This window comes from Vidua macroura, chromosome 16, assembly GCF_024509145.1.
Source record: "Vidua macroura isolate BioBank_ID:100142 chromosome 16, ASM2450914v1, whole genome shotgun sequence".
Classification (NCBI taxonomy): Eukaryota; Metazoa; Chordata; class Aves; order Passeriformes; family Viduidae; genus Vidua; species Vidua macroura.
The window spans coordinates 14,127,110-14,149,644 of NC_071586.1; the positions used below are offsets into that span (position 1 = coordinate 14,127,110).

Consider the following 22,535-nt stretch of genomic DNA (forward strand, 5'->3'; position numbering starts at 1 on the left):
GTGACCACCACTGAGCTCCGAGAGATTTGACCTTCTTGCAAACGTGGCTAATTCTGTAGCATTACCAGAGTCATCTGCTTATGGAAACCTCTGATCTGGGATGGAATAGAAGGTAGCGTTACCTGTTAGCCTTCCCAAGGGAAAACAAAACAGAGCCAGACAGATGAGACTTCAGTGAAGTCCACCTCTGATCCATCCCATGCTGTGTTTGCCTTTGCAACAGCTGTTTCCCCCTTTCTGTGCCTCAGATTCTCCCCTCAGGCAGCGGGGTGCACACAAAGCTTTCCAAGCATCCTATAGCCCACCATTTCCTGGCTGAGGACTTTTTCTGCCCGTTACATGGGCAAACACAGGACACTCAGATGTATCTCCTGCTCACATTCCCTCCAGCCAGAGTGGGATTTGCACTGGGATGACCTGTTATCTTGGGTCACTTTGGTGGTTTCTGCGGTGACAAGATTCCTCAGCAAAGCCTTGAAATGAGTTTTGGAGGATTTGACAAAAGAAACAGGATGGTCTTTGGGAAAACCTTTCCTCCCCTTGTACAAACAAAGCAGGTTTTTTCCAGCCCTTCCTCTGGGAACATCCATGCCTGGGGGAAGTTGTGGCACCTGCAGGGCAGCTTCTGGCTGCTCTCAGGTGTCCACAATCTTGTTCTGTGCAGGGGCAGCATTTTGACCTGCTTAAATCTACTTGACCAAACTGGCTGTGGATCAAAGTGGCCGCGCGTTGCTGCACGCTGCGCTCCTGTGGCAGCAAAACCCAGTGTCCATGCCAAATCTTGCATCCTTATTTCTCACAGGAAAATTTTCCCTGAAGAAGTTGCACAGGCAGTGGAGCCAGCCCAGGGAGGGGGACAGCTTGCCTTCCTTGCCCATGATCTCCCAGCAGGAGTAATTAATTCATTTCTGGAGTCTCCGAGCTGACAGTGCCTGCTTGGAGGAGTTCCATTTTCACTTGGCAGAGCTGGAAGAGTAACTAAGTCCCACTTCCCTGGGGCAGAGGCGTCTGACCTCACTTTGCCTGGAGCCTGGAAAAATCAGGGAATGGGGATAAAAGCTGGATGCTGAATCCACCATCCCACTGAAGTTGGCCACAGTGCCTCGATACGAGGAGGGGTGGCAAGAGGGAAAGCCTGCAGAGAGGCTGAGCTGCAGAGACAAGTGACCCAAACTTGGACCTGGAAGTTGGAGAGGGTTTTTGGAAAGGTTGGAGGTTTTTGTCTGCTCCAATCTAATTGTTCTGGGGATTTCCCTTGTGTTTCCTGGGAACCAGAGGGATTAAAGTCCTATTGTAGGAAGGAGTAACCCTACCAAACCCTGCTGGGGTGGAGAGAGTGGAGCTGCTGGGGGAATTCTGCAGCCTCAGACTGCAGACAAACATCACAGCATTTTTTTGGACAACCCCTCTGAATTTCACGTGCCCATCCCCCCCATCATGCCTGATTTTGGGGAGGTTCCTTATTGTCTATGAGGAGGGCTGATGGAGAAGCCTGACTGCTGCCAAACCCATCCCTCCTGAGCTGCCTGGGAGGCACCAACCCTTCCTTGGCAGCCTGACCAGCCCCACAGGGACCCCCATGCACTGCCTGTTCCATGAGGCAGTGCTGAGCCACCCCTCCAATGCATGTGCCATGCACCAAAGCCTCTCTGGCCTCGTGTAACCCCTCTCTTGCTCTGAGCTTCCTCGGGATGGGGCACCCTAACCTTGATCCCTACTGGGAGAAACACCAGGAGCTCCTGCTCTTGGAAAATGGGCCGGAGACATTCCCTGCTCTGGTCACTGTGGGTGGGAGGGGGCACGTACTAACCTGTCCCAGACGGATATTCTTGCATGTTTTTGGTGTAAAAGCATGAAATTTAACTTAACATAACTGAGTGTCACATCTGTGGGCTTTCCTTAATCAGCAACCAGAGTACAGCAAGGCAGGCCAAATTCCTAGGCTTAACGCTGTGCTTCTCTCACCTCTTCCTGTCTGTGTATTTTTTTTTTTTTTAAGATACATAATTTCTGTCGCCTTTTGCATGACGCTTTCTGTGAGTTTTCTCTTTGCATGCTCCATTGCTTTGGTTTGAATCTCACAAAGGTTGGTTTCTTTCATTTTTACATTCTCATCACACCTTTTCCTTCCCTCCATTTGTTGGGCTTTTTATTTTGTCCTTTGTTGGTTTATTTTATTTTGCAGGTAGAGAAATTAGATCCTCCTTAGCCCTAAGCTTTAGCATAACAGCATCTCTCTAAAACGATGAGCAGCCACTCAGTCCTGTTTGGCAGGCATAGAAATGACATCGCCACCACAATGGCTGGCCCGTCGCCCCGTGCTTGGGTGGGATGTGATGTCATTTGCTGTCACCTCACTTTCTGTTGTTGCTTTTGGTCGGTGGACTGTATTACCTGAACTGTGCACTTTTTGTTTCACGAACAAACAAACAAACTTGCTAAAAAAAAAAAAGCAGTTCCTTTCTCCTCCACCTCGTTCCATCTCCTCCTCATCATCATCCTTGGCATTTTTCTTTTGTCTGTCTGTCTCCGTTTTACTGCTGGTGTTTCTTTTTCATAATTTTTTTGTTTCTGTTTGAGTTTGGGTTTATTTTTTTTTTCCATTTAGCCTGTTACTGTACAGCTGTTTTGATGTTGTGGTCAGTGTTTTCTGTTACTGGAAAGCAGTTGTCGCTCATTAAAAAAAAAAAAAAAAAGTCGGTTAAACAAACCAAATTGTGCCAAGAACAAATCATCCCAATTGGAGCAGTGGGTAGCAGCCAAGTCGCTGTGAGGAGCTTTTCCATGGCCTGCCTGGCCAGAGGTGTGACACTCAGAAGGGAGAGCCAAGAGTGTTACTAATCTAGTATTTAATCAATTTTTTTAAGACCGAGGTGGCCACCTCGCCATCAGGTGCCTGGCAGAGGCTCCACAAAGTCAACCAAGACCTCCAAAGCGAGCTGGAAGCCCAATGCCAGCGTCAAGAGGTGATCAATCAGCAGATTCAGTCGCTGAAGCGCAGCTACGCCGAGGCCAAGGACGTGATCCGGCACCACGAGGCCGAGATTCAGAGCCTGCAGGCGAGGCTCAGTAACGCGGCGGCTGAGCTCGCCATCAAGGAGCAGACCCTGGCCAAGCTCAAGAGCGACCTGAGGAGCGAGAAGGAGAAAGCCAAAGAGCAGCTGGAGGAGTGGCAGCACGGCGAGGCCGCGCTCAGCTCCCAGCTGAAGGCCAGCGAGCAGAAGCTGAAGAGCGCGGAGGCTCTGCTGCTGGAGAAGACCCAGGAGCTGCGGGACCTGGAGATGCAGCAGGCTCTGCAGCGGGACCACCAGAAGGAAGTGCAGCGGCTCCAGGACAGGATCGCAGACCTCAGCGGGCAGCTGAATGCCAGCGAGCAGGCGCGGGTCCTCATGGAGGAGAAGCTGCAGAAGAACTATGAGGCTTTGCTGGAGAGCTGCGAGAGGGAGAAGCAGGTTTTGATACGGAGCCTGAAGGAGGTGGAGGACAAGGCCAACGAGTACGAGAATCAGCTGCAGAACAGCGAGCAGCAAATGGAGATTCTGCAGAAGGAAAAGTTGAGCGCCAAGTTCGAAGGCAGCGAGCTCGTTCACCAGCTGGAGGAGCAGCTGGCCATGAAGGAGGCCAGCATCCAAAAACTTGCCGAGCACATCGAGGAACTTGAAAGAGAGAGGGATCAGATCAAGTGCCGGTTCCACGAGCTCATGAATCAGGTGGCCGAGTCGGATAACGAAGTTGCAAAGCTACAAGCAAAGTTGAAAATGGAAGAGACCAACTACCACAATCTGGAGCAGTCGTTCGAGGAGGTGTCGGATCAGTTCCGGGGGGTGCAGGAGGTGCTGAAAGAGAAAGAAGAAGAGCTGAGACACGTTAAGGAAATGCATTTGAGAATTGTGGAGAAGAAAGATCAAGATCTCAGTGAGGCTTTGGTTAAAGTGGTTGCTTTAGATAGCAGTTTAGAGGAGACTAAAGTAAAGCTAAAGGCCAAGGAGGAGGCTTTAAAGAAATTAGCTAGTGTGGGCACAGGTCCATGTGCTGAGGAGGCAGAAGACCTTGGCCCCAGTCTTGAGGTGGATGAAAGTCATCCATCCCAACTGGGGCAGGCTCTGCAAACTCAGGATGTCCTCCCAGCTCTGACTTATGCACTGAAGGAGGAGGAGGATGAGGTTCTTGATACCAGTCAGAGGCAAGTAGAGGAATTTGGCTCCCCATCGAAAGTTGTAGAGCTCCAGGACCAAGAGTTGGTTCAGAAAGCTTTAGCAAAGCCTGATGTAGGAATCATGGGGGCCAAGAGGCAAAGGATCCGTTTTTCAAGCATCCAGTGTCAAAAATACATCCATCCAGATGGATCAGAGAAAAACTGGACAAGCAGTACCTCTTCAGACACTAGCCAGGACAGATCTCTGTCTGAAGAAAGCATGTCCTCAGAGCCAGCTCTGGGTTACCCCTCATCAGGGACGAGCGATTCTGAGACTTATCTCTCCATCATCCATTCCCTGGAAACCAAACTGTATATCACAGAGGAAAAGCTTAAAGACGTGACGATGAAGCTGGAAAGCCAGCACGGCCATAACCAGGAGACACTCATTGCCCTCCACCATCAGTGGGCCAGCACGGAGTCCCAGCTGCGGGAACAGCTTCAGACCAGCTTGTCCCAAGTCAATGCTTTGATCTCACAGCTGGAGAGCGAGAGGCAGGAAAAGTTCAAGCTCATAGAAAGTCACGTCAGTGAGCTGGGAGGTTTCCAGATGAAAAACGATCAAGCGCTGACTTGCTTAGAGAAGTGCAGGGAGCAGCTAAGATCCTTGCCCAAATCAGACAAGGATAAAGAGGGGGATTTGTTCCTTGTTACTCTGTCCAGCATGGAAACAACTTTATCTAACGCAATCCAAGCCTTGAGCGGAGCGCCTGTCCCATCAGAGTATCAGCAGAGTGAAAGCCTCACCACGGTTAGCCCCGCTCCAGAAGGAGGGGATTTAGAAGAGGAGGACATCTCCAAGGAGCAGCAAGCAGATGTGTTTGACACTGGCCAGCTGAGGTGGCTTTCTGAGAGGGTGGCATTTGAGGCCTCTCTCATCAACCAAATAGCAGAGTCTTTGAAAAATGCAAGCTCTGAGATAGCCCAGCTTCTGAGAGAGATCCAGGGAACAGCTGAGGTGGTTTTGTTGGAGCCAGCAAGTGTTTCTCATACAGCCAATGATTTGGCCAGCATCCTGTCTAAAAAGCTGCTGCTGGAAGGGGAGTTTTGGAGCAAGGTGGAGGAGCTGAGAGCACACTTGAGCACTAGAGAAGGAGAAGCTGAGGGCAAATCAGAAACAACTTTGGGCATTTCCCCGTGTTTTCTCAGTGCTGTAGCAGATGCTACATTGATCAAGGCAGAACTTGGGTTTGTTGCAGAGAAAATGAGAGAATCTTTTCATCAGAGGTTAAAAGCAATTGAAGAAGAGCTCCATAATACCAAAACAGCTCTCCAGCAGCACAAGTGCATGTTGGAGGAGATCATCAAAGCGTACAGGACTCCTGAGTTTGACAGAGTTATGCACCAGATTTCTGAAGCACTTGAAATACAAAAAGATGCTTCGGAAAGAACCCAGATCTCTTGGGATGGGAGCCGTCTCCAAATGGTGCCGTGCCAGGAATTAGCCAAGGTGGAGGAGACTGGCAGTGCCCCAGACCGTAGTAGTGAAGTTCTTGTTTCCATTCAGGAAGATCTTGCCCAGCAGCTAAAGGACAAATCCAATATTCTGAAGGAGATATCTGTTGCCTTACTCTCTCTGCCTCCCGAGGAGGCCATGAGAGACTGTCAGAAGCTCCTGAAGATGTCCCAGAGTCTTTCCTACCATTCGTGCATGGGAGACCTGGAGCGTTATTCGTCTTTGTTAGTCCACGATGCCATTGTTCAGGCTCAGGTTTGTTACGCCGCTTGCAAAGTCCGTCTGGAGCACGAGAGGGAGATGAAGTCCTACAAGGAGTCCCTGCAGAGCATGGATGCACTGTGCCAGGAGCGTGTGAAGACAGTGTCTCTCCTGCGGGATGAGTACGAGGAGCTGCTCAGGAAGCAGCAGGGCGAGTACAGCGAGGTGATCGCCGTGCTGGAGAGGGAGAACGCTGACCTCAAGGCAAAGGTGTCCCAGCTGGACAACCAGCGGAGGCTCTTGGAGGAGGAAGGGCACGAGCACAGCAAGAGCTTGAGCGAGCTGCAGGGGCGGTACGAGGAGGAGATCCGAAACGTGATCGAGCAGCTCAACAGGACGGAGGATGCCCTCAAGGCCGAGAGGGTGGAGGGGCTCAACCAGCTGGACGCCGTTGTCCGCGACAAGCAGAACATGGAGCAGTATCACCTGGAGCAGATGCAAACGCTGGAGGAGAAGTTCCAGGCCAAGATCAAGGAGCTGCAGGTCATCCACAGCGAGGAGCTGCAGGCACTGCAGGACCACTACAGCCAGAACCTGCAGCGCCTGCAAGAGACCCTTGATGAGTACCAGAGGCAGCACCCAGAGGCGTCCCCCGCGGTGGCCCCGGGCGCTGGGGACACCTGGGCAGCCGGTGAGGCGGGTGGCACTGGGCAGGACCCCGGCAATGACCCGGACTCCATGCACGGCCTGAGGGAACGCATCCAGGAGCTGGAGGCCCAGATGAATGTCATGAGGGATGAGCTGGAGAACAAACATCTGGAGGGGAACGCTTCCACTTTGAGGGAAAAATACCAGAAAGACTTTGAAAACCTAAAGGTCTTGATATGTTTAACATTTTCTGCCTTCTGCTGCTGAGTGTGTGGGAGGGCACGTGCAGTCCCAGGGTTCACTTGCTGATCCAAGGGATATCCCCTGAAAGAGCCAGAATGCTGAAACAAGCCCCAGGGTATTAGCCAGGCCTCTGTAAAGCGTGTTTCCTTTTTCTCCATGCTGGGGTATTCTAAATGCATTGCTGAGGGCTTGGGAAGGTGGATTTCTGGAGGTGGTCTTTGCTTGGAGAGGGAGAGAGGCAGTTTCAAAGTAGCTCGATAACATCTCACCTCCTTCAACATGAAGACCTAAGTGTTTCTCCTTGTACCCAACACGGACATTTTGTTTGTGACTTCCCTTTAAAAGCATTCCTCAGCTCTGTCTTTCCCAGTCTGATCAAATCTCCAGTCTGTCTCTGCTGCCTTCAAAAATGCAGGATGAAATGGAAACTTGATGCTCTCAAAATGTATGTTCCTAGGGAAAGTAGCTGCAAAGAGATACCAAATTCAGTAGCAAAGCAGAGCTCCTCTGCAGGAGGCTGCGAGGACCATGCCGGTGTTGGACATGGTAATTCTGTACAAAACAAAGAGTGCACAGTTCTGGAACACCCAGGTGAGGTGCAGAGAAACCCACTGGTGATGAAATGCCACCGTTCAAATTGCCCCACCAGTCAGACTGGCTGTAAAACTGGTTTGAGATCATCCAGCACCTAAAAAAAATGGGGTTTGGTGGTCTGCTTTTCCTAGGAGAGCATTCCCAGTTCGGAAGTGAGTTTAGGGTTGTAGAGGACTCTGGCAGCACAAGGGGAGGCTGCCAGGTTGAACAGGAAGGGCAGCGATGCAGAGGCTGTGCCAGTGAGGCTTTCACAGACCAATTGCTCTTAAGAATCAGCAAAAATGTGGGAGAGCTTGCTTCCAGCCACAAGATCCAGCACACATTTGAGTTGGGGGTGAAGTGTGGCTCAGCTCCAGCCGAAAGCTGGTTTTGGCCTGGGGAGAGCAGTAGTTCTGCTGAATCCCATTGGAATTAAGCTACGGTGGTCAGGAAGCCAACCAGGAGATTGGAAACCTGCCCAAACTAGAGGCTTGAATGTGCTTCATTCTTCTCCTAAGAACCTGATGGAGAATGTAACATCAGTAGCACAAGAGTAACTCCTCAACCTGGAGAAGAGAAGGCTCCGGGAAGACCTTGGAGCCCTTTCCAGTGCCTAGAGGGGCTCCAAGAGAGCTGGAAGGGACTTCTGACAAATGCATGAAGTGACAGGACAAGGGGAAATGGCCTTTAGATGGAGGAGGGTAGATTTAGATTTAATATTAGGAATTCCTTCCCTGTGAGGGTGGTGAGGCCCTTGCATAGGTGGCCCCAAGAAGCTGTGGCTGCCACACCCCTGGAAGTGTCCAAGGCCAGGTTCCAAGGCTTGGAGCAACCTGGGTTAGTGGAAGGAGTCCCTGCTCTTGGCAGGAGGTCGAACTGGATGGACTTTAAGGTCCTTTCCAACCCAAATAATTCTGTGGTTCTATGAGATACTGATTTGTACATGTGGATTTATGGCAATGCATTTACAATACATTAAATAGTGAATCTACAGCCAGATCTCTGGCTGAATATGCACCTTTTTCTTCCAAAATTAGAGATGTTTCAGGAGTTGGACTTGATGATCCTTGTGGATCCCTTCCAACTCAGCATATTCTATGATTCTGGGTGTAATGAAGAATCCTGCAGGGCTGCTCTGTGCCACAGCCAAGTCCAGGCAGGTTCTGGCACTGAGTTAGGAGTCTAAACAAACAAACAAACAAGGCTGGGAAAGTGAATAATGCCTTGGGATTAAAAATTAAATGGGAGGGGAAAAAACCACCAAAGCTAAAAATTGGGAATGAGGATTAGATGTAGGTAACAGAGCATTAGCCAAGAAGGTGATGCTGAGGTGTGTGTGTTAGTGAGGGTCAGTGCTGTTGGACTGTCCTGAGCACTTTTGCCACTGGGGGAGTGAATTTGCCCCCTCCTAAAATTTCCCATGGGGTCCCAGAGGTGACAGTTCTCACTTTCCATGGAAAAAAACTGGTGTTAATCAAGGGGAGCTCAGTTGAAATCTGAGAATAAAGCCAGCCTGTGTCATTAAGGGGAAAAGCCCTGTACAGTGCTTGGCATCAGGTTTGTCCCAAGCTGCCTGATGGGGCTCAGCACCTTGTCCCCAGTGTGTGCCCCTTCTTCCCTTGTGGCTTGGGCCTGCCTCTGGCTTTGCTGGTCCTGTCCGTGTCCTGCAGCCATGTGTCCATCCAGGATCCTGATATGCTTAGGCTGGCAGCTGAGCTGGGAACAGAAGGACCAGGCAGGAACTCAGGACCTCACCCCTGGTGAATCCCACCTCCCCAAATTGCTCCTCCTCTGTCCTGGCCCGAGTTCTTTCCTAGTAATTCAATTAGCAAGTAATTTTCCCTGCAGCATTTGTAGCAATACTCCAGTTGGGAATTAAGATCCTGTTGCTGTCACGTCATCTTCCTTCCACCCAGAGGTTGAAAAAAACAAGCACTGAAAAGAGCAGAAGGGGCACAGAAGGTTTTTTTTGGTTATTTTTTTTTGCATTCCCCAACTGGGTCTGCCCCTTTGCATCCTTTTCCCTGGAGATGTCAGGGGTCAAGCAACTGCAGGACAAGCCCTGACCATTGCAAGGTCCATCGTGCTTCATGGCTGGGGAAGCAGAAGATCCCTGCTGGAGCTGGGGAGCTGAGCTGCCTGCTGGCGTGTGGCTCCTGGTGGGCTCCCCACCACCATGGCACCGGCCCTGTGCTCCTGGGCCAACCCTTTCCCCTCCTCCCTTTGCAGGCAACATGTGAGAGGGGCTTTGCAGCCATGGAGGAGACGCACCAGAAGAAGATCGAGGACCTGCAGCGGCAGCACCAGCGGGAGCTGGAGAAGCTGCGGGAGGAGAAGGATCGCCTGCTGGCAGAGGAAACGGCTGCCACCATCTCAGGTACCAGAGGGACCCCATGGTGGGGCAGCATGGTGGTGATGGAGACATGGGTGGTGTTGGCTGCACTGATGAACAGAGCAGGGATGGGATGAGGGCTGGGTGGGCTGCACAGGGAGATGGGAAGGGGCTTGTGGGAAAGATGTTTTAGATGGAGGTCCATCTCCTGGTCATCCAGGTTTGGTGCCCATCTCCTGGTCCTTCTCCAGGCTTGGTACCCCTGTCTTTGGCTGTTACACAGTCTGATCTGTTTTGCATTCCGAATCCGAAAGGCATTAGTCATTCCTGTGGTTAAATTATTGCCAATTCCACACTGAATTCATTCTTCAGTGCACCAGGGAATCTTAAAACACTGGAGTTCAGGAGCTCTGCATTAGGAGTCCCACACTCCAGGAAACAATGTGTGAATAGGACAGTCATTTGGACTCTGTTAAAAAGCAGGATTTGCAGAAGCCCCTTTGCAGCTGGGGCACAGACTGAAGGGGGCTGTGAAGCAGTGGGAGATTAGCTGGGATGACTTTGGTTTTGTTCCTCTAAGAAACGAACAAAAACTCAAAAACCCACCTGTGGGTGGAGGGTGCTGGGTGCTAACACTGTGTGCCCCTCGCAGCCATCGAAGCCATGAAGAACGCGCACCGGGAGGAGCTGGAGCGGGAGCTGGAGAAGTCCCAGCGCTCCCAGATCAGCAGCGTCAACGCCGACATCGAGGCCCTCCGAAGGCAGTACCTGTAAGACCATCACTGTCTTCTGTTGCCATCTGGCAGGGAGATCATGTGTGGGAGACCCTTCTCTCCCATTTGATTCTGGTGATGAGTTTGGGGTTATTTCAGGGGCCTCTTCCCTTGGTGCCAACCCAGCTGCATCCATCAGAGCCTCCTGGTTGTCCGTAACCTTTCAGGCTCCAGGTCAACATCCCCACATTACCCAAAACAGCTGCTTTATGGTCCCCAGAAGTAGTAGATGAGCAGCCAGTGCTGCTTTTCACACAGCTGCAGCAGCAGGGTCGTTCAAAAGGTGAGGAGGAAGCTTTGAGCTTTCCATGGCAGGGCTGTCCTCCCATGGGAGCTGTGCAGGGTTGCCTGTCAGCTTTATCAACCTTGATACATCTATGTAAGTTGGGGAGGTGTGCAAACAGACCTGGACCCAGGTGCCCAGAGCAAACTTAGAATCCTGGAATGGTTTGGGTTGGAAGGGACTTTAAAGTTCATCTCATTCCAGCCCCTTGCCATGGGCAGGGACACCTTCCACTATCCCAGGTTGCCCCAAGCCCTGTCCAGCCTGGCCTTGGACACTTCCAGGGATGGGGCAGCCACAGCTTCTCTGGGCAACCTTTCCCAGGGCCTCACCACCCTCACAAGGAATAACTTGGCATTGGTAGATTTTGATAGATCTCAGCTCAGTTTTTAGAAACCTGAGAAAGTTCTGCCACTTAACCTCTGAGAGAACAAACTCCTGTCCCTTTTGGTGCCCAAGCATGGCTCTGCCAGGAGAGGGAAGAGTTGACTTGCTCTGGGCTTGAGTTTTTTCCCCAAAGGCAATATGCAATCCTCATCCTCGGAGCTTAGCTCCCTGTTGGATTGTCCTGGGATTCTGAAGGAGGAACGGGCTAGGGGATGTGTGTGTGTGGAGAGGGCTCTACCCCCACGTGTGTTCCGCAGGGAGGAGCTGCAGTCGGTGCAGCGGGAGCTGGAGGTGCTTTCGGAGCAGTATTCCCAGAAGTGTTTGGAGAACGCCCACCTGGCGCAGGCGCTGGAGGCTGAGAGGCAGGCCCTCCGCCAGTGCCAGCGGGAGAACCAGGAGCTCAACGCCCACAACCAGGTGAGGCTCCCTGCCCTGGTGACCGTGGGCTCTGAGCTGAGCTGTGTCCCTGCTCCCCCTTCCCACAACAGCTCTCCTCCTCTTCCTAGGAGCTGAATAACCGCCTGGCTGCGGAGATCACGCGACTGCGGACCCTGCTGACCGGGGAGGGCGGGGGAGAGGCTGCTGGGTCGCCTCTCACGCAGGGCAAGGACGCCTACGAGCTGGAGGTGAGCTCTGCAGAGAGGCACGTGGGTGGGCACAAGTGCTGTGTACCCCGGGAGCGTGTCACAGCCTGGGAGGGTGTCACAGCCTCAGAGGTGTCACAGCCTGAGAGGTGTCACAGCCGTCTGTCCCCTAGTCATCTCTCATGGCTGGTCAGCACTGTTATCGTGAGCTGCCTCAGGCCAGGAGATTCTGGGGTCCTGATCTCCTCACCACGTTGAGCCAGACACTCGCTCTTCCTTCTGCAGCCCCTGCTTGTCCCTGGGATCCAATCCATGCAGAGCAGTGGGGACAGAAACTGGGGTGTGCAGGGAGCACATCAGCACTGCAAGCTTGGGCGAGTTCCCAAGAGAACCAGGAGGAGTTTTCTTGTGAGAAGCAGAGGACAGGTGGACCAGAGGCTTTGTGGTGCTGACATGAGGCTGAGTCTCCAGCCCTGGGCTTGACTGCTACTGGCTACAGCAGGTGTCACACTGTGTCTACTCGGGTGCAAAGATGCTGTTTTTTGTTCCCACAGGTCCTGCTGCGGGTGAAAGAATCTGAAATCCAGTACCTGAAGCAGGAGATCAGCTCCCTCAAAGACGAGCTGCAGACAGCACTGAGGGTAATGCCAGGGGTGGTTCTGCAAATCCTCTTCCTGTGCTCTGCTCCTGAGTGTCTGTGCTTAGATTTCAGCCCATTTACACCTAGATTTTAAACCATATTTAATTTTTCCCCTGAATGTAATTCAATACCCATTTTGGTGTCATCTGTAAAGCACTCCATGTATCAACTTCAGACTTACCCACAAAGGAGACAGTGTGGGAAAACATCCCTTTCAGCATGACTTCCCCATTTAATGTCACATCAGATCAGATTTAAATGGCACAAACAATCAGTGTTAGAGATCTGCCCAGCCTCGCAGCGGTGGAACTGGTTTGCTCTGGACAAGCCAAGGCCATTTCTGGGAATTCTGCTTGAATTCTGTGTCTTGGCTAAAATGAAAAGCCACTAACAGCCCTGTAGCTGAGGGGCTGCACGCACGGGCAGCGCTGTTTGCTGGCCCTTGGCTCTCAGCTCTCTGCCTGTCTCCATTCCCGCAGTCCCGGGTCGCTGTTGGAAGCAGCTCTGAGGGGGTGTGTTGCCCTGGCCAAGCCTCTCTCCCGCTGCCGGCTCTTCTTCCGTCGGCATTTGCCAAGCTCCTCTTGAGTGCATCCACAAACCCCTCGGCTCCAGCTGTCTGTCTGGCTCCAGCGGGTTGTTCTTGTTCCCTTGCCAGGATAAGAAATACGCCAGCGACAAGTACAAAGACATCTACACGGAGCTGAGCATCGTGAAGGCCAAGGCAGACTGTGATATCAGCAGGTTGAAAGAGCAGCTGAAAGCAGCCACAGAAGCTCAGGGAGAGAAATCCCCTGTGAACACCACTGTATCGGGATATGGTCAGTCCTCCTCCAGCAGCTCTAAGCAGTCCTGGGTGTCCCGAGATAACACGGGAATCCTGGAGTACAAACCCTTGTGCAGGAATGGGTCTGAATGTAGGACTTGGCCTTCTAGCCCAAAGCTGATGGGCTTTGAAAGCCTTCTGGCATTTTGCATCAGGAAAACCTCGTGATGCAGGGATGCCCAAAAGCCCCCTCTGCCCTTGGGGCAGCGCTAGGAGTTGGGCTCATCAGGGCACTTTGCTGGGCTGGGAGGGCAGAGCCCCAGCCCTGTCCTTGCAGGAAGGCGGTGGGCACCAGGCTAATCCCACTTCTTTTGCTTCTTCCCAGATATTATGAAATCAAAAAGCAACCCTGATTTCTTGAAGAAAGACAGATCCAGTGTTAGCCGGCAACTAAGGAATATCAGGTCAAAGGTGAGCTCAGATGTCCTGCCCAGTGGGATGGCAATGAGGAATGCCCAGCATTTCTCTTTGATGGGGATCCCAAATGGGAAGAAATGGGCAGGGGAACAAAATTAAGAATTTCCCAGTCACTAGTGCTAGCCTGGATGGTTTTTTACTGCAAAAGGACTGACTGTGCAGCCAGGCAGGGCCCACTCCCCCACTCCAGACCCTGCTCAGATGGAGGCATGAAGCTGCTCCCCTGTTGGAAAAAAGGCTGACGTTCTCCTTGTTCTTTGGTCTTTCACAGGAGGACTATCCCAGTATCTGCTCCTTCTTTTCAGTTGAAATATAGGTGGAAATGTGCACATCATTCTAGTTTTAGTGTTCATCACGGCAAGATTTTTTGTCTTTATGTGTATCAGCAATGTCTGGGTCCTGGGCATATTTAACACACACTTTGTGTGTTAACGTGGTGCAGATGGCCCTGTGCTTCTGTGGTCCTTCTGTGCTTGCTGTTGATCCCAAAGCCCAGTGATGCTGTGCCAAGCTCTCCTTGGCAGCCAGTTCCATCATGTGGGACCACAGGGATAAGGAAGGGCAAATAATGCTGATCAGGAGTCAGCATTAAACATAGGGCAGCTGGGAGGAAGCTCAGCATGAGCAAACCTGCTTTGCCTCTCACCTGGTGTCTCTTGCTGATGTTTGAAGTGGTTGGGCCCTTTCAGGGCAGGCAAAATACTTTAACTTGGTGACCATGTGGGGAAACACTTGGAGCTCTGCGAGCAGCAGCTCCTCAGCTCGGAGCATCTGCACTGCACCCAGTGAGCAGAGAGAGACTTCTGCACATTTTGGGGCAGCCCAGACCTGCAGGGCCACTCTGATGTTGGGTTTCCCTTCACCACTTCAACTCAGATCACTTTCTGTGTGGTCCCTACGTGTGTTGCTTGGTGGGGAAAGAGAGAAGAAGAAGCAGGGGCTGTGCCAGGGCATCGCTGCGGGACGGGGGGCTGGGGCTGCACCAGCGCAAATTCATCTGGGATTTATGAGCTTCTTCTTTTGTTTTTGTTCTTTTTTTGTTTTATTTTGCTTTTTCCTTCAACAGTCCGTTATTGAGCAGGTCTCATGGGATAACTGAAATGAACCCGAGTCCAGGTTCCCTGCCACGTAGGTAAACACACCGGCACCGCCTGGCGCCGCAGCCACCACGGGCAGCCCAACCTCTGCATGCACTGCTCACACCTCCCTGCCAAACTAGAGCCCTCCTTCTCTTAATGACTGACTGACGGGTTTATTCACTGCTAATTCTTCTCCTGGGCGAAGGGGAAGGGGAGGGGAGAAGCCAGTGTAGGCAAGATCCGTGTGAAACACAGTCTCTCTGCCTCTTCCCTGGGGGTTATGGCTTTTTGTCTTCCTGCTCTTCCCACCCTCACCAACACAGCTCATCATCACGGAGAGGATTTGGACATGGTGGGGCATGTTTTCCTGTTTACTGTGTTGGGAGCGTGGGACACGGAGTGTGCATGCCTGAATGATTCTGCATGCCTCAGACTAAACTCCAGCACTGTCCAGGTCTCGTAGGAAAACACCTGTTTTGCTGTTAGCCAGGTGCAGGAATAGTCTGAGATGCCTTTAAGTGTACTTCCCATAACAGCCTGGAGCATGTAAAATGGTCTCGGCCACCTCAGCTGCAGAGGGAATGTCCTGGACTGCCCTAATTTCCTTTACCCACAGCTGCTGCTTTTTCAGGTTGATCCATGCCTGAGCAAGAGTCTTCCTTGCCCAGTAACCTTCTCCTGCTCTCCATCCCTGGGCTTCCAAGGCTTCCAAGCAAAAGGAGGGAGCTGATAAGAAATGAGGCTGACTCTAATGAGCCAGATATCTCCATTATCTGGAGAAATAGTGAATTTCCTGGCCTATGGCAAAGACTGAGGTGGGAACACGTCTTATGGAGGGAGGTTAGGAGAAGGGAGCTCCCAGCACGGTGGATGGAGAGCCCCAGGAAGTCTGTTGGAAGATCCCTTTATCACAGATATCATCCTACATTAGTCTCACTTCATCAGGCTCTCCTCATCAGCAACTGAAATGGTTGTGGGACTGCCCGGGGGCTGAATTTGCTGGAATTTGTGCCATCAGGCAGAACAGGCTGATGATTCCTGGTGTCTCTTTCCATCCACTGAGAAATCAGATGCGAGAGCTGGAATGCATGAGCTGCTGCCATTTAAAGAGGCCCAAAGTAAACTTCCTTTAGGAAGTGTGTGCTCAGAGACTCATCCCAGAGGACTCTGCTGCCCGTTGGAAAGAGAGCACACAGCTTTTGGAAATTCAGTCCAATTTAGTGCTTTCATTTCCATGCTGCCTGGCAAAGCCCTTCTGCGTTTGTGGGCCGGTGGGAGGGAAAACATTTCCAGAAATACAGTAACCATGGGAATCTGCACAGCCTTGGGGCAAGTTTATCATGGAGTCCTGCCTTGATAAATACATAGGAAGGAAAACACAGCCCAAAAGTCCAACCTGCTGCTGTGGCAGAGCAGTCCCACAGCCAAGGAAGGGAAAGGAGAAGGGGAGGTGGCTGCCTGATAGTAGGATCATGGAATCACAGAATGGTTTGGGTTGGAAGGGATGAAAAATCATCCTGTTCCAACCCTCTGCCATGGGCAGGGACACCTTCCACTATCCCAGGTGGCTCCAAGCCCCATCCAACCCAGCCTTGGACACTTCCAGGGATCCAGAGAAGCCACAGCTTCTCTGGGCATCCTGTGCCACGGACTCCCCACCCTCACAGGGAAGAATTTCTTCCCTGTATCCCACCTAACCCTGCTCTCTGGCAATGGGAAGCCATCCCCTCTTGTCCTGTCACTCAGGCTCTCTCCAGAGCCCCTCTCCAGCTCTCCTGGAGCCCCTTTAGGCTCTGGAAGGGGTCCTAAGGTCACCTTGAGCCTTCTCTTCTGCAGGCTGAACAATCCCAGTTCCCTCAGACTTTCCTCCTAGGAGCTGATTTCCATCCCTCCACTCTGTGCCTTTGAAGGTGCCAAGACTTGCTCTGTAAAGTAAATAATGTTCCAGCTGCAGCATGAATTCCTTGCCAGTTCCAAGGACTGGGCTGGCAGGCAGAGCTGTGGGGTTGGGACAGGCAGTGGGGCACAGAGGGGCAGAGCCCTGGCTATGGGGGCTATTTTTAGGGATGGGAGGTGGCTGTGCCTCCTCATCTACAGGGACAACTCACCACCTAATGCTTTGCTGCTCTCCTCAATCTCTCGTGCCACAGGTTTGGGGCTGCAGGAAGGAGGGTGCTGGCATTAGCCTGGTGCATCCCCTCAGGCTGGTTTCAATTTAAAGCTGTCCTGCAAGAGTCAGGCAATTTGTTTCTGGGTTTCTGCCCCTTTCAGTGCTGTGCTACTGAGTCCCCATGTGTAACTGATGGATTTTACAATTCCAAATGCCAGGGGGCTGCTGGCCAGCTGAGAGTTGTGCCTTGAAATCTGGATGCTGCATCTGAATTGGATCAGCCAGCAGAGCCTGCCAGACCTGAGCAGCATTTAGGAGTCCTCTGTCTAACCATGGGCTGTCGAGGCATCTTTGGCTTGGGAGAGTGCCAGGGTGGAGTGAGAGAAGGGCTGGGATGGTTGCTGGCAGCACACAGCAGTTTCCAGGGTTTCTTGAGCAAATCCTGCATGGAGTGGAGCCAGGGCTGTCCCCATGGGTGCTGTAGTGGTGTAGGGAGACAGGGAAGGACCAGCCTGCAGGTCCTGCTCAGCATCCTGGGGCTCCAGCATAACAGATCCCAGCTGACCTGCCTGGGGCTCCCCTCTTTGGAATTGCCCCATCCAGCAGCACCCTGTGAGCTCCGGGGGTCATTCCCAAGTCAGCTAATCCCGCTTGCAGCATGATGTGCCTCTCATCTGCTTCTGGTTCGTCGCCTGGTTCATTTGCAATCTCACCCTGTCTCAAGGCCCTGCCCGCCAGTAACAGCCCTCCATAACCGTGTGTTCTCTCTCAGCATGTGCCACTAATCCTCCGCCCAGGAGCCCATTCCTCGCTGCCACGTCTCTGCCTGGGCATCGCTCCCTCCCCTGCGCCGCCCGTGCCCCAACGCTCTCTGTCTTTTGTCTCTCCCAGAGTCTGAAGGAAGGCCTGACTGTGCAAGAACGCCTGAAGCTTTTTGAATCCAGGGACTTGAAGAAAGACTAGTTCTCCCCGCTCCGCTTGACCACGCGCACCTCCCAGCTTGAGGCAGCACAGCACCAGCACCGTTTGTCTCTCGTTCCTTACGATGTCCTCGCTGTCGTTCGTCCTGACGCCCCGACGGGACCCGGCGCCGCGGTGGCGGTGCCCCCCTCGCCTCCCTGGCTCCTTTCCCTGCTTGTGAGATGCTCCAGAGACTCTGAGAGGGAGAGGAAGGGATTGGAGTGGGGTTTTCCCCCCCCCTCTCTTCGGCGCTTTGTAGGAGAATCCTTTCTTTACTGTAAACCATTACACTAAGTGTCAGTATTAAGGCTCAGTAGCCTGTTAATAAGCTATAGCTCTGTCGGGAAGAGCGAGCAGGGCCTGGGTGGTGTCAGCCAGACCGAGCTCTTACTGCTGTCTAGAGACCCCGTGCTCAGAGCACACCAGGAGCCTGATCTAACCATTGATCTCGACTGCATTACTTGCACCTACAAGGGGGGAAAGCCGGGGGAAGCTGTCGCGTCCGCAGCCTGGAGGTACAACACTGACATCTCGCTGGAGAAGGATGCAAGAAGTGATTCTCCTGCCCCGTGACTGTGCCGTATCCTGAATGTAGGTGCCACCGAAGCCTGGCAAGCTTTGGTGGCTGCCCAGGTGGTTATGGATGGGGAGCTGCAGCTACTGAAGTGCACCATCGAGTCGGCCCCGTCGGCGCGTCCTCGCTCCCGTCTCGCTGGTGGTCGGAGTTGGTGCTCCAGGGGCCGAGCTGTAAGATCACTTTCTTGCCTCTGTTAGATCAAGCCCAGCACTCTTTTTTTTTTTTTTTTTTTTTTTTTTTTTTTTTTTTGCTGTTACTCCCTTCCTCTCATTGAATCCCGTGTATCCCAGGGTCTGTGCGCATGTGAAACTCCCTTTTCCTAGTCAAAGGAAAGTAGAGTAGAAAGTAGAGCCAATATTGACTGAAAATGCACAGTGCTCAATGCATATAATGCTCCTTTTTTACCAGCTTCTTGAATTCAACTCTTCTTGTCAGCAGGGCAGCTCCTATTTTAATTCTTTAATCTTTTCCTGAAATAAAGATCTCAAAACCAGTATGTGCTTCAGACCTTCTCAGTCCTAATAGCTTCTGTATTTAAAACATACAATTTAGCACCGTGAGGCAGATAAATGCATACAAACCAAGGGATGAGGAGCTGGTAGCACTGCATGGTCACAGCCAGCTGAGCAGAGGCTTCCTAGAAGAAGCCTGTGCTGCTTTGCAGGTGAGGAGCTTCATCCCTGGATGAATCTCAAGATGTCACCTGGAAGGTCACCAGGGCTGAAGGAGACTCTGGCACGTTGGCTTCCCAGCCTGGTTGGGCACTGAGTGACCTCTTCAGGCTGGGATGTGGAAGATACCCTGGCCTTCACCCGGAGCAGAGCTTCCTCTTGTCCTTCAGGCACTCAGCCAAGGTTGAGGCCAGCAGCTCCCAGTGCTTCCCTGCTGGTTTTGGGTCTGATGGTTGGTACAGGCACAACTCTCAGAGCCCCACGGGGCTGGTGAAGCCACCCCCAGTCCTGCCAGGCTGGACCAGAGCAGCTGCTGGGGTTACCTTCATCCTCCTGGGAGCAGAATCTCTTTTTTTCCAGCCACGAGTCCCTCAGCAGGACATTGTGTCACTGAACCACAGTGGGAGTCAGGCTCTTGTCCAGCTTGTGTGGCCTTGCCATGGCCAAGTGTCCAGCTTGGCACCTCACAGCAGGACTTGGCAGCTGGTCCTGCCCAGAGGAGCCCTGCTTGTCCCCAGGCAGGATGGCAGCACCTTGCAGGGGGCAGAGCAGCTGTTCTGCTGGGATGCTCTGTGTGCCTGGGTGTGCATGGAGGTCCTGGAGATGGGAGCAGGGTAGGAGAGATGCTCAACCTGTTGGATCCAGAGCCTTTCCCTCGTCAGCAGTGCTCTCAGGTGTGTGGATGTGCAGCCAGGCACTGCATCTGCGTTCACCTCAGCACTTCCATGATCTGGGCTCTGGAGAACTCGGGGTGTTCCTACCATGTCCCACCTCTCCAGCCACTTCATCCCTGGCTGCTCGAGGTGCGTGGTGAGCTCTGATCTGGCAGAGGCCATGGGAGGCAGCATGGATTTGGGATGGCACGTGGGCCTTGTCATTGTCATTGTTCTTCTCTTGCAGGATGTCACTGGCTCTAGGAGAACCCTCCTCCTCCTCTTCTCTTTAGACTTGGGATGGGACTTTTCCCTTTTTAGCCAACCAAGCAGAACATTCTCGTCTCCTTCTTGCCATGTGGACCCTGCCCTTTCTTAGATTCCCCAGCAAATCCTGCTCATGTGCTCAAGCTTGTAGGAGCAGACGTTTCCATGGGGGAGTTGGGCTCCTCTGGAAAAATAAATGGAGAATCTTGGTCTGCTGCACAGACGGGGCTGAGTAGTGGCCTTGACATCATCAGGATCAGCTGCACCCTCTGGGGCAGTGCTTGGGAAGGATGTTTGGGGTGTGTTCAGGGTGGGAGCTGTGAATTCTGAGGGTCACTGAGAGGAAGAGGAGGAAGGAAGGAAGGTCCCTTATGCAGCCAAATGTTCTGAACCCCTGCTGAGGGTTCTGGGCTCGCTCTGGTGAGTCTGAGCATCTCTCCAAGGCAAGGGGCAGCACTTTACCTGCCTTTACTGTAAAGAAAAAGAACCTGCAGCATGAATAAACAGCCCCAAAGTGAAATATTCCTGCAGAGCCCAGTACTTGAAAATAAAAGGAGAAGTCCTTTTATTCGTAGAATGATCCTCAGTTATCCTCCTGCTTCTTCCTGCTCCTGACTTCATCCATCTTTTGGGATTAATCAGTGGCTATTTAAATTAGAAAGTGTGTGGGCAAGCTGCTGCATTCTGCATCACTCCACACTATTGATAGCACCAAAAAGGGAGGTTTAGGAGAACTCAAGTGCAGCGAAGGCACAGGTCTTGGAGCCTTGTTGGCTCCAAGTAATCTTATTTTTCCTGAGTAAAATTTTCCTCCCATTTGCACCATCTCCTCTGAGCCAGACTGAATCCTTCTTTAAATGTCACCTTTTCTTTGCTCACATACTAAAAAAAAGAAGTAAATTGTGTTCATTTGTTTCAAAAATAGAATTGGTGCTGGCTTGCAAACCAGAAAATGCCCTTTTTTTTGGTACCAGAGAGCTGGGCTGCAGTAAAAGTGCTCACATTTTGTACCTACTCTATTTGATGGCACTTCCACAAGACCTTTGCATATTTGTCCTGGTTTGGATACTCAGTTTGTTGTGGATGTTCAAGCACACGCACACTCGCTGTGGTCTGCCTTTGCTCTGTATTTTTTTCCACTTTCTAGGTAAAGAAAAGCTTTCTTATTCTTCTCTTTTTAAAAAACAAAAGTAATTTAATACCTGTATAGTATTCCAAGTGTGCAGTGTAAATATTTATTCCTCAGCAGTTTGCAGAGGGTTCTCTTTTGTGACTGAGTTGTGGGTTTGATTTTTAAGGCTTGTTGTAGCACAGAGGCCCCACGTGTGGGTTGGGAGAGGAGGAAAGAGTGTAATGTGTCCAACCCACCCCATCTGCCCTGATAAACTGCTTTTTTGAGGGGTTGAGGACTGTTATAAATACCTTTTCAAACCTTTTCTGCTGATCTATGCCTTTAGCTTTGAAGGTACCTGTCCGAAGATTGTGTACAGTCTGTTTGACCACTGTAACCTACTTTGCTATAGACTTGGGGTATTTTTTTCCAGTCAGAGGACTCAATAATCTTGTGCTTGATAGCAGCATCAACGCTGTGCATGTGCAAACTGTGCCCTGTTGTTACAGAGAGCAGCAACAACTCCCTGCCAGCCACAGCCCCCCTGCACACACACCCATCCCACAGCAGCGTGGCTGTAACTCGCTGTGTACCACAGCAACAAGAGCCAAGGCACTGCTGCAGACACAGGGAAACAACAGCCTCAGTGTGAGGCTGCTGAGGAAACAGAGGGTGTGGGATTTACTAGAGAAACCTGACGAGTTGGTACCAGCTGAACTAACCCAGCTGGCTCTGAACTTGTGAATAATGGGTGCAATTAGCATTATTTTCTTCATGCTTTCTTCACCCTGTGTGCAGGACAAGAGTGCTCACTGTTTGTTCTCACCTAGAGAAAGCAAAGCATGTAAAATACTGGAGACTATGGTAAGTAGGAAGCAGGAATCCCCTGGCTTGGCCCGTGTCCACCTTCCTGGAGTTCTGGATGACTTAAGAGTTTAAAGAATCATTTGGAAGGATGGAGGTTTGGGGGAAGGGAGGGCTGGAAGCTCTGTGAGGCTGAGGGTGGTGTCTGATGTGGCAGTTCAGGTATTAGTGGCCAGTCTTCCTCCAGTGGCCTGGGAACAGCTCGGCCTTGGGCCTGTCCAGGCACAGCTTCACCCGACTGCCCAACGATGGGGATTCATTCTGGGTCACATCTGGGCACTGTGCTCTGCCACGTGTCTGGGAACAGCCAGCACACAGCGGGACTGTGAGCACTGAGGGTGAAGGAGTCATTTCCCAGAGCTGTTTCTGTGATGGTGTGACAGAGCAGCCAGCCCTCAGCTCCAGCTGTGACGTGGCTGAGCAGGGCCAGAGGGACCTGGGCAGCGCTGGGATGCTGCAGCCTCAGGGCTCTCACACATCATTCTGTTCCCCTGCAAAGGGGAAGGGTGTGGAAGGCTCCTGTTTCTCCATGTGTGTGAGTTCCTGTCTCCTTCCCTTCTCCCTTCCACTCCCAGTTTATTCCAGTGCTTTTTTAAGAGCCACCATTCCTGATCAACTGCTTGCTGTAACAGAAACGTCACTTTTTCTCACTGTATTTATTCCTTACAAACCTTGTGTGACATGCTAG

General features: G+C 52.0%; 1 protein-coding gene across 8 annotated transcripts in view; it reads left to right on the plus strand.

Annotated features, from left to right (window-relative positions):
- MPRIP (myosin phosphatase Rho interacting protein) overlaps positions 1 to 18,774 on the plus strand; it is a 73,592-nt gene extending 54,818 nt beyond the window's left edge. For 3 of the 8 annotated variants that reach the window (XM_053992472.1, XM_053992473.1, XM_053992476.1), the window contains 9 exons: positions 2,868 to 6,728; positions 9,546 to 9,693; positions 10,301 to 10,418; positions 11,349 to 11,508; positions 11,598 to 11,717; positions 12,230 to 12,316; positions 12,971 to 13,133; positions 13,464 to 13,549; positions 17,636 to 18,774. In XM_053992472.1, the coding sequence (XP_053848447.1) occupies positions 2,868 to 6,728; positions 9,546 to 9,693; positions 10,301 to 10,418; positions 11,349 to 11,508; positions 11,598 to 11,717; positions 12,230 to 12,316; positions 12,971 to 13,133; positions 13,464 to 13,549; positions 17,636 to 17,707 (4,815 nt within the window). In that variant the 3' untranslated portion in view covers positions 17,708 to 18,774. Of the gene's footprint in view, positions 1 to 2,867; positions 6,729 to 9,545; positions 9,694 to 10,300; positions 10,419 to 11,348; positions 11,509 to 11,597; positions 11,718 to 12,229; positions 12,317 to 12,970; positions 13,134 to 13,463; positions 13,550 to 14,621; positions 14,688 to 17,635 lie in introns of all 8 variants that reach the window. The other 5 variants (XM_053992474.1, XM_053992475.1, XM_053992480.1 and 2 more) reach the window with 5 other exon arrangements.
- The last annotated feature ends 3,761 nt before the right edge of the window (positions 18,775 to 22,535 follow it).